Here is a 10,793-nt window from a genome sequence, read left to right on the forward strand (position 1 = left end):
GAAAATGGATATATACATATCCATTTCTATCAAAGGCTAAATTCATCACTAAGCAACAATTTTACCATTTGTAGACAATATTCTAAGCACATAGTTAAGTAGAATAAATATTTATTGAGCATTATTTAAAGCCTCTGATTTTTTAAATTTTATTCATTCATTCATTTTTGTATTTTTAGGAAAGGGTCTACAGGGTATTCAGGATCTTAGTACCAGACTGGACTCGTAGTGATCTGCCTGTTTACAGCCTCCCAAGAGCTAGGATTATAGGCACACGCCACCACACTCAGTCTCAATTGCCATCTCTGCGCACCCTGAGGGCGGGGCTGGCACAGCAGGACTGGAAATCGAATCCCTGGCCCCTGTGCCTATTTTCAGGCACTTTAATCCACCGAGCTATTTGGCCGGCCCAATTCTCTGAATTTTATACCGAAACACAGGAGACATAGCATCTGGCCCAACTAAGCTTAAATTCTAAAACAAGAAAGATAGTTGCAATAAAGACATAAATGTTTAGAAGGCATAAAATGCTATGGTAGAGCCTGGAGAACTTGGCCTGACCCAAGTAATTGGGAACTTCTCTGAAACAATGACCCCGAAACATGAGCAAGAGTTAGCTCAACTGGCAGAGAAGAGGCTGGGAAGCAGAGCATAGCAACTGAGACACAGGTGCCAAGACATGGGAAAATCTGGTGATAAACAAAAGCACTGCACATGCAGAGAAGGAAACAATGTAGAGGACCGAAGCTGTGATATGGCAGACAGAATGGCAAGAAATGGGGCTGCATAGAGGGCAGGGGCCAGGCTGAGGCTGGCCTTGTGTGCCAGGTAAGGAAGCTTGGATCTATCCTAAGCAAATTAACCAGGGAAGGACTGTAATCAGGGAAATGATCTGGTAAGTACACACCAAAATAAATACCTGTGACACTGTGCAAAGCACACCTGGGAGGTATAGCAACAGCACACACTGAGTCAATGATTCGACCCCAAATTACTCTTTTTGCTCAGCCTAGAAAAGCACAGAAATCTCTCCTTTGAGTGTGACCGCTCTTTAGCCATTACTCTTAACTGCTTCTCCAAGGAATCTACTCTTTCCACTCCTGGAAGCAGCGGCCTACATCTACGTTGCCATTCCTCTAGCAATTTTTCTAAATTCCAAGATCAGTTTGTGATGTCAATGAAAAAACGTGAGCAGTGACCTTGATCTAAATATTGTCCGATCCTGTGGTGTCTCCTCCTAACAAAACTTTCTGCTACTGTTGAACAAAAAAAAAAAAAAAATACTACTGAATAGATTGTTAAGCAAAAACATTTTATCAGTAGCAGATGAATGTTTCAAACATAATCCCTGTGAATCACTATAAGAAAAACACAGAAACAGACAAAAAAAGAAAAAAAAAATTTCTCAAATACAGTACTATGTTTTTTATAATTAGGGTGAAATGAAAAGGCATATTAATTTTGTAAGTCTAAACTGGAAAAACTCATTCTTGCAACATTTTCACAGTTAAACAATGTTTAAATCCAAATAAAGAAAATGCTTGTCACATTCTTTTCAAAGAGTTAACCACAGAAGAAAATTTACTTTTAACTGTCAACAGGACATATCAAAATTTATAGGCAGGGAAACCAGCCTATTTTATTGCAGAAGAACTGTGGCATCTCATTGCCCACTGGCAGTTCTATAATTAAGAATCTGTCAGTGTTTCCATTACCTGCAGGCATTCTCAGAGTTTGCAATTCTGTCATAAACATCCTCACAAGGCTGAAACTTCATACACAAGGTCTCAGACTAAGAGCAATTCATTTTTTAAAAAATATGATACTTTTAAATTATAGAAGTTCTCAAAAATATCTCTGCCAAATGAAAACAATTTCAAAATCTTATAAAATAGTTTTGGTTTTGCAATAACATTCTAAATTTTTGTTAATTTTCTAATTAAATTAGAAGTCAATAAAAAATAAAATGTCACCAACATTCAAATAGGTTAAAATTTTAGTGCTCATTATTAGTGCTCATATAGTAATACACAATTCTAAGCACAGAAGATTCATACATTCTTATAATAAAAACAGTAAAAAGCCAGCCATATAAAACCCAAAGAAATTTATAAATCTTTCTCTAAGGAATTTGTCTGGGTTTAAATTTTGGGCAAGTTTGTATCATTCTAGGTTGTGTGGTAGCAGCTTTATTTACCTTACTGCTATCTTCACAACTATGTCACATCATCATCAGTAGTTCTGTGTTAGATTATAGTAGCCACAAAAGCAGCCAAAGATGGTATGCTGCTACATGCTTACTTAACTTTATGACAAATCCCAGAGAGGAGATACTTATTACTGCCTCCATTCTAAAGATGAGAAAACTGATGCCTCGAGATGTGCGGTTACTTGTCTATGACTGCACTGAGCACAGCTCAGAGCCCAAAGCTCAGATATGGGAGCCTGTGACCTTATAATACTACACTGCAGACATATTTCGTATACTGCTGGAGTTCAGAATTCGTGTGGAGAACATGCTTTTGTATTTCATTCAGGATAATGCTTGTGTTGTCTTAGCTGCTTCTTACTGTAGGTTAGTTGTAAGACATAAATAAAGCTAATGCCTAGAAAAGCTTATTGCACTACAGAGTAGCTTATTCTCTTTAAAAAAGCAAATGAGTTCAAAATATGCTTTGTCAAAAACAAGAGGCCTTGGAGGCCAGGGAGATGGCTCAGTAGAATAAGCATTTGCCTGGCAAGCACAAGGGTCTGAGTTCAATGCCCCATTCCACCAAAAAAAAAAAACAAAAACAAAAACGAGAGGCAAGAAAAATGTTTACAAACCCAAGTGGTTCCTGAGCTGCAACTGAAGGTAATGAAATTTAAAACAGACAAACAATTTAATCAGAAAGATGCCCCTCTCTCATGTGCAATGGAGAAGCAACATGGAAGAAAAGTGGGAGATTGGAGTCACCCAAACTTTGAGTTTCAGCTCTTTTTCCCAGCAGCTCTGTGACAATGGATGCATTATTTACCAGCATTTATTCAGTTTCTTCATCTGAAAAATGAGAGTTAATCACACTGCTTACTTCACAGGTTGTGGTGAATACTAATGAGATATGCTTTGAAAGCATTCAATAAGTAGTCTTGGTAATGATAGTGCCTACTTCCCCTCTTCCAAGCTTCAGACCTGAAAATACACCTCCCTACATGTTTCCTGGGATCCTGCAATTCATTATGCCCAAACATCTCAGGGAACCTCATTTCCCTCTAGGCAGTCTGCAACCTAACACCCAGCCTGGTGCTTGAGCCAGTCAACACTGTCAACCCCGAAGTCACCAGGCCACACTGATGGTGTACCTTGCATACAAATATGCAAAAAGCCACCTTCTCCTTTGAGTCCTCCTCCTGGCCTTAGCTCAGGAGTCACTAGCTGCCCTGCCTCTACTTTCTTCGATTTCAGGTCCAGGAGCACAGAGTGTTTTTTATCTCAGGACATGGCAAAGAGTGGTCATCATAGAAATATTTGTTTAAAAACAAAAGGGCAAACTGCTCCAAGTGTGAGGAACAGGGCTGTCTGAACTGTTTGCCTCTACAATCAAAGCAGTGTGGGGCTAAGCAGAACTAGATTTTTCCTGAACATCATCTCTTCACTATAGACGTCTTTTGGTTTAAATTAATAAGCCACATTTGTCATTTATAGATGTTCTGTCTTGCCATGCTTCATTCTTTTAGGAGCTCATACTAACCTCAGTGTACTTAAAATTTCTATTGCTTACAATAAAATATTACATAATATGCCAAGTTCTTAAGAAAACGTAATTTAACAGCAACACTATTCTTTTTAAAGGAAATTAGATTTATGTGACTCTAAGTTGTTCTTAAAATTTATATGATAAAATACTGAACATTTTTGTTCCTTTAACAGACTGATAAGAAATTTAATGCTCTAGTACTTTAATTACTTACATACTATTCCATTCCTATTTCTAGGTTCCCTTCACAAACTTGTCTATCACAACAGTTTTTTAAAAATGCTCTCCTGTCTGTCTCCTACTTCTCTCCCTCTTTTTCTCACATATTCAGAACAAAAAAAAAAAAAAAAAAAAACAATAAAAGCATTATTACCTCCTTCTAGAAAATGAAGAGACTGATGTGCTTGTAATGTCAGGTTCCCATTCATCTTCAGGATCACAAAAAACATCCTCACCTCTGTTACTATTAGTATTCTAAGAAAAGGAAAATACAGTTTCAATTAATTCTGTTTTGTTTTTTCATTAACTTTATTTAAAATCAATAATTACATATCAAATTAAAAATTACAAATATTGAAATGTGAAAGATATAAGTTGTAGACAGAGTGAATTTTAGAGAAATATTTCTGAAATGAATACATAGCATGAGATACATATCAAATTAAAAATTACAAATATTGAAATGTGAAAGATATAAGATGTAGACAGAGTGAATTTTAGAGAAATATTTCTGAAATGAATACATAGCATGAGTTTAATAACAGCTTGCACATTGTAAATAAATTATTTATAAACAAATGAATATAACAATAAAAATTGTCCAAAATAAAAATGAAGGAGTTTCAATTAATTTTGAATGAAAAAAAAAAAAAACTTTAGCAACTAAGGAAAAAATGTTCAGTTTGTTACATTTAAAATACAGAATTACAGGATATCTGACAAAAATCTTTTTTTTAAAAATCATAATGCTGATAAAATTTTTAAAACCTGTCACATGATGCTAGAGATTGTATTAAAAGACCTGCTAATAAAAGCAACAAATCATTACATCAAAAATAATAGTTTAAATTTTAAGATACAATGAAAACAAAAATAATAAAATCCTCAAAGGAAATATAATTTCTAAAACATATTAATTGTAATAATTTATATTTTAAATATTTAAAACATACCACTTATAATTCTACCAAAATACTATACAGAGTTTAATTCAGAGAAAGCATAATTATGTGGAAAAATAAATAAAGAGCTCAATGGATGGGTGAAGCAGGAAGTAAGTGAGCAGCAAGGAGTGTCTCCCATTAGATTTCAATGTGCACTGTAAGGTAAGGATGATCAAACGCCTTTTGTGCTGTTTTTATTTTTTTCAATGTATTTTTTTTTATATTTATTTTTATTTATTACATTTATTTATTGTGTGTGTGTGTGGCCAGCTCAGCCCACCAGGGGGCGGGGCTGGCTGGCATGTGGTGCTGGGGATCGAACCGCGGTCCCTGTGCTTTGCCAAGCTTGTTTCAAGTAGGTGCTTTAGACCACTGAGCCATCTCTCCAGCCCCTTTTGTGCTGTTTTTAGTTATTTTAAATACACAAGCAATTCACAATCACTGTAGAAAATTTGGAAAGTGTTAATACATAAAAACATAAAGAAAAAATTAAAACCATTCATAAATCCATTACTTAGAGAAAAACATTCTCAATTCTTTGTCATGACATAATTATATCTTTTTGGATTTTCTATTATGAATATATTTTACATGCCTAGAATACTACCAAACTCTAACATTCTTTAAGTATTGCTCTGGGCTTGACGTACTAACATTAATGATTTTTATAACTGTGTTCATATTAAAATCAATTTATAATTATCTTCTGAATCATCGTTTCAGTTTTTGTGGTTTTTGTTCCTTTGTTTTTACCAGTTTTTCTAGCACTAGACATTCTATAATAGTTAAACCAAAAAGGATTGATCTGTTTCTGGAAATTTGAAAGAATATAAATAAAACTGATTGGAATGAGCAACTTTTTCCTCTCCAGTTTTTTCTAATCTTTCTTTAAAGCTATCTTACTGACAAACTTTTCACATTATTGAATGGTTATTTCTCTATTAAGTCAGCTTGCATAATTTATTTTTTCCTAGAAAGTCTTTTCTTTCTAGAAAATTGTCAATTTGAATAACATAAAATTTTCTAGAATGTAATTTTTATCATTTTATATTATTTTCTAGATTATATTATAATCTTATATTATTTTAAGTTAAATATTTAAGCTATTTTTTCTATTAAAGCATTAAGGAAGCTGTACATGGTGCACATGACTATAATCAAAGCACTCTGAGAGGTGGCAGCTGGAGTAGCAAATTCAAGCCTCCTCTGAGCAAAACAGCAAGATACTGTCTCAAAAAAAAAAAGGAAAAAAAAAAAGCTAGGGCTATAGTTCAGCAAGATGGACTTGGGTTCAGTTCCCAGTAACATAAGGAAAAAAGGCATTAGAGCTATAATTTGGCAATTTCCTTTAAATTTTAAAATATCTTCATTATTGTTATTATCTAAGTAGTATAGAACATAATTCCACTAGTCATATTTAAAAATAAGATATTTGACAAATAGTAACAATGTAACAATTTTAGTACATGTTACAATTATTTTAGAGTTAAATAATAACAGCAAAATTAAATTTATATTCATACTTCTCACAAAGCATCACAATAAATTCTAAGTGATTCAAAGATACAAACTTTAAAATGAAAAAGCAGAGAATTGAACAAGTTTTCAGTAAGATCTCTGCTTTCATAGACTCAGACTTACCAAATTAAAGATGCCTATATAACAAAATGAAGCTAAGAAAAAGATCACAAAATCAAGACAAAAAAGCATATAATAAATACTTTAAAAAAGACTTATCAAAACATGTAATGAACTTGTATAAAAATAAGTTCATTACTCACATTTCACTTAACAAAAAATTCGAAGTGTTACAAACACATAATTTATCCATAAGGAAACAGTCAAACCCTCAGATCCACTAGTTATTAAAATACAAATTGAACTACACTAGCAAGTGATATTTGTAGCAAGCAATTTTTCAGTAACCATTAAAGTGTAATGTTTAAAATTCACATTTTGGTATCATTTTAGAGAACAGAAGGCAAAGAAAGAAGATGTTAAAAACCAATATATACAGAAGTATTTTTAGTGGTGACCTAAAACAGCAAGTTAAAAAAAAAAAATTTTAAAGCAGCAAGTGATTAGAAACACTCAAAGCACAGCAACAGAAAAAGCGCAAATGTATAAAAGCTCACATCAGTAGAAAAAGGAAAATAGTTTCAAATCATGTAAACTGCTTTGTCTGTCAAATTTCTTCCTCTTGTAGTTAACCAGAAATGTAAAATTTTTAAAATGCACAATTATAATTCAATAATTCAGAACTAAATTTCTGTATCATACTTCTATCTAAACAAAACCCCACTTAAATACATGCAAAAATATATGTAATTGCTAATATTTGGTTGAATAACAGACTGCCTTTATTTTCCAAATTTTCTTCACGAAAATACAACTTCTATATATTTTTATTTTTATTTTAAAAAGTTTATAGGTATTTTTTTTTGTATTTTAATAATATTCCAAACCTCATAAAGTTCTTTCATTGCTGCAAGTTTAGATTCAAACTTTTCAAGACTCCAGAAAGTTGAGACCCCAAGCTGCAGGTTACGAACTCGAATAGATGTCTCAGAACTACCTTTATCTGATGCATCATGCCTGAAAGAAAATCAAATAAAAAAATACTTACTCAAAACATACACTACTACTCAAACTCAGCGTTTTCTGGAATTGAATAAATCCATACAAATTCAGTCCACTGATTAAATAATGCTATAGCTAAGCATTTTTATTTTACTAATAATTATGCCTAATATACACTACATAAAACAATCTGACATGTAAATTTTTTAAATAAAATAAATCTACAAAAACGTATTTCTTTTAAAAAGTGGAATGCAGGAATGGGTACATAACTCAGTGGTGTAGGTAGGTTCAATCTTCAGGACAATTTAAAGGGGAATGCTAATAGATTTTCATGTCCAAGGAAAAACCAATGAATTTCTAAAACATCTAAAATTATTCCGCTTATAAGTATGCACTTATGCTATTTGTTGAAATCTCTTACTCCCAAGTAGTGTCACTGGGGTCTCTTATACCAGCTCTTTCCTGGAAAGGTGCCACAGGAGAAACTAAAAGAACTAAATTGCTTTTTTTTCTTTATATTACATGCCAACCATCTGTTTCAAAGAAAGAACTACTTTATAACTAGGATAACAAACTACTCACCTGCCAAAAACATAGTATTTTTTTAACTTGCTGCTGATGGTATTGGCTTCCTGAATCATCATTGAGACTTTCATGGAGCTCCAATTTGGCTGAACTAATACAAAGCATACAAAGAGGATTCAAAATACGTATGTGACCACTAACATACACCATGAGATAGAACCATTCCAGAAAACATGATTTTTATTTTTTTTCTCCTTGAGACAGAGTCTCACTACGCAGTTCAGGCTGGCCTTGAGCTCACTTTGTAGCCCAGGCTGGCCTTGAACAAGGCAGCAGTTCTCCCATCTCAGCCTCCTGAGTGCTGGGATTACAGGTGTGCACCACCATGCCTAGCCCAGAAAAAAAGTGATTTTAATTCAGTGGTTTAATTTTATATCCCATAAAGATAAGCATGACAACTGAGTAATTTTTTTCAACTTATTATCAAGATAAAATATTCTTCATGTAAAATGAGGTCTTTCATTTGGAGGGATGGTAGAAATTGACATCAAGAGGATAATGTTGTTCCAAGAAAGGAAACTCCACAGACAATGCTTTTTTTTTTTTAAACATACTTAGAGATATTTTTTCTAACATCTTGTTTCTTTTTCTTTCCTAATTTCAAATACAGACTTCCCTTTTTTCTTTTTTTAATTTGGCCAACAAGTATTTTGCAGGACAGAAAAATAAAATGGTAACAAAGCATGGTGGCACACACCTGTAATGCCACAGCACTCAGGAATCTAAGGCAGGAGTAGTTCAAGTTTCAAGGCCAATAACAGCCAGCCTAGACTGCAATGCAAGTTTTTATATAATGAGGTGGCAGTGGGGGGTGGGGGGGGAGAAGGATGAGAGGAAGAAAGGAAGGACAGGGGAGAAAGGGAGAGGGCAATTTAAAATTCTAATTTCCTAATTTAAGATTTTTGGTGATTTTGTTGTTTTGTTGTGTTTTTTGTTTGTTTGTAGAGGGTATTGTTGATTTGCAATGCTAGAGATTGAATTGTATATCCTTGCATTTTAAGAACATATTCACTCTACCACTGAGCTACATCCCTAGCTCTTAACTTTAAGATTTTATCATAAATATTTCCTATATTGTCAAATTTAAAATTATTATTCCATTAAAAATGTGTTTTGGAAGGATAAAATTCATTATTCAAATGGGAAAAAGAAACAAGTATTCATTCTTTTACTGAGTATTCATTCTTTTTACTGTCCTATGCCCTTAGAAAAATAAAACACTATGTGGATATAAAGTATTTATCTCTTACAACAGATAAAATAGTACTAATTTTTTCAAAGTTATTTCAAAATATTAGCTATAGTGAGAATGCAGCATAAGTACCAAGTACTCTTGGGAAATAAATAAATTAGAATCTGACAGGCCTGAAGATCTACCTCACCCTTTCTAGGGAATACAGAAGCAGAAGAATCTACTGAACAACAAAATGGAGACACAGGCAGCCAAATCCAAAATCTGGGAAACTACAGGACAAAGAATTTGATTCTTCAAAAAGTGGATTCCAACAGATAAGAGAGAAGAAAGAGCTAGCTGACAGACAAAAGAAATGCTGTATAAAAGCCAGGCCAAGCCACACATGTTGGTACCTGTGTACAGCCCCAGCAGACTGAGGCAGCAGTAGTACAAATTGAGTCAAGCCTCAACAACTGGTAACAGCAAAACCCTGATTTAAAATAAGAAAGATAAAGGAGAGCCAGGGCTGTAGCTCAGCGCAATGGCCCTGATTTCAATCTCCAGTACTGCTAGCTAGCTAGCTAGCTACTCTCTGGATAATTACAGACATTCACACATACCTAGTGGGCTTGGTGGTATACAGCTGTGATCCCAGCCACTCAGAAGGCTGAGGCAAGAGGATTATAAGTTCAAGCACAGCTTGGGAAACTTGGTGAGATACCATTTCAAACTAAAATAAAAAAGATTGTGATATAATTCAGTGGTTAAGGGCTTGCCTAGTATGCAGCAGGCCCTTGGGTCATCCCCAGTACAGGGTGAAATGCAGGGCATATCTACCTAACAAACTGTAGATGATGTTTGTATCCTGATTCAGATATACTAAACATAAAAGAAATATTTATGAAGCAATCCAGAATATGTGTTCATTTGTTTTTTTTTTTTTTTTGAAAGGATCTTGTTATGTTGTCTTGGCTAGCGCCACACTTGGCGCACATCAGCTTCTAGAGTAGCTTCAGCCACTATACCTGGCTACAGGAAATATAAATATCGATTAGATATTTGACAAGCATAGAGATTCTGAAGACTTTTAGGTATGATAACAGTATGGCTATGATGGAAAGAGCGACAGGAAGAGAAAGAAAGAGGAAAAGAATTTTTATCTCATTTGGAGATTTAGTGAGGAACACTTCTAAAGACATGACAGAGGATAAGTGCAACAAGGTTAAACATGTATTGATAAGTATGTGATGGTTTACTGCATTAATCTTTCCACTTTTAAAGTTTGTTTTGTTTTGTTTTTTGTATTTTAGGAAAGGGTCTATAGGGTGTTTAGGGTCTCACTACTAGATTGGACTCATAGTGATCCACCTGTTTACAGCCTCCCAAGAGCTGGGATTATAGGCATGTGCCACCACGCCCAGTCTCAATTGCCAGCTCAGTGCACCCTGGGGGTGGAGCTGCAGGCCCAGGGATCAAACCCCCAGCCCCTGCGCCTGCTTGGAGGCACTTTAATCCGTTGAATATTCGGATGGCCCTATAGTTTCTATGAAA

General features: G+C 34.2%; 1 protein-coding gene across 1 annotated transcript in view; it reads right to left on the reverse strand.

The window, feature by feature from the left end:
- Positions 1-10,793, reverse strand: part of Kif14 (kinesin family member 14) — a 63,305-nt gene that overhangs the window by 13,746 nt on the left and 38,766 nt on the right. Inside the window, exons 19-21 of the mRNA XM_004625318.2 lie at positions 8,066-8,159; positions 7,366-7,495; positions 4,111-4,211 (exon numbers count right to left, since the gene is read on the reverse strand). Of these exons, the coding sequence (XP_004625375.1) occupies positions 4,111-4,211; positions 7,366-7,495; positions 8,066-8,159 (325 nt within the window). The remainder of the gene's footprint in view (positions 1-4,110; positions 4,212-7,365; positions 7,496-8,065; positions 8,160-10,793) is intronic.

This window comes from Octodon degus, unplaced genomic scaffold (genome assembly GCF_000260255.1).
Source record: "Octodon degus isolate 3935 unplaced genomic scaffold, OctDeg1.0 scaffold00009, whole genome shotgun sequence".
NCBI classification, from domain to species: Eukaryota; Metazoa; Chordata; class Mammalia; order Rodentia; family Octodontidae; genus Octodon; species Octodon degus.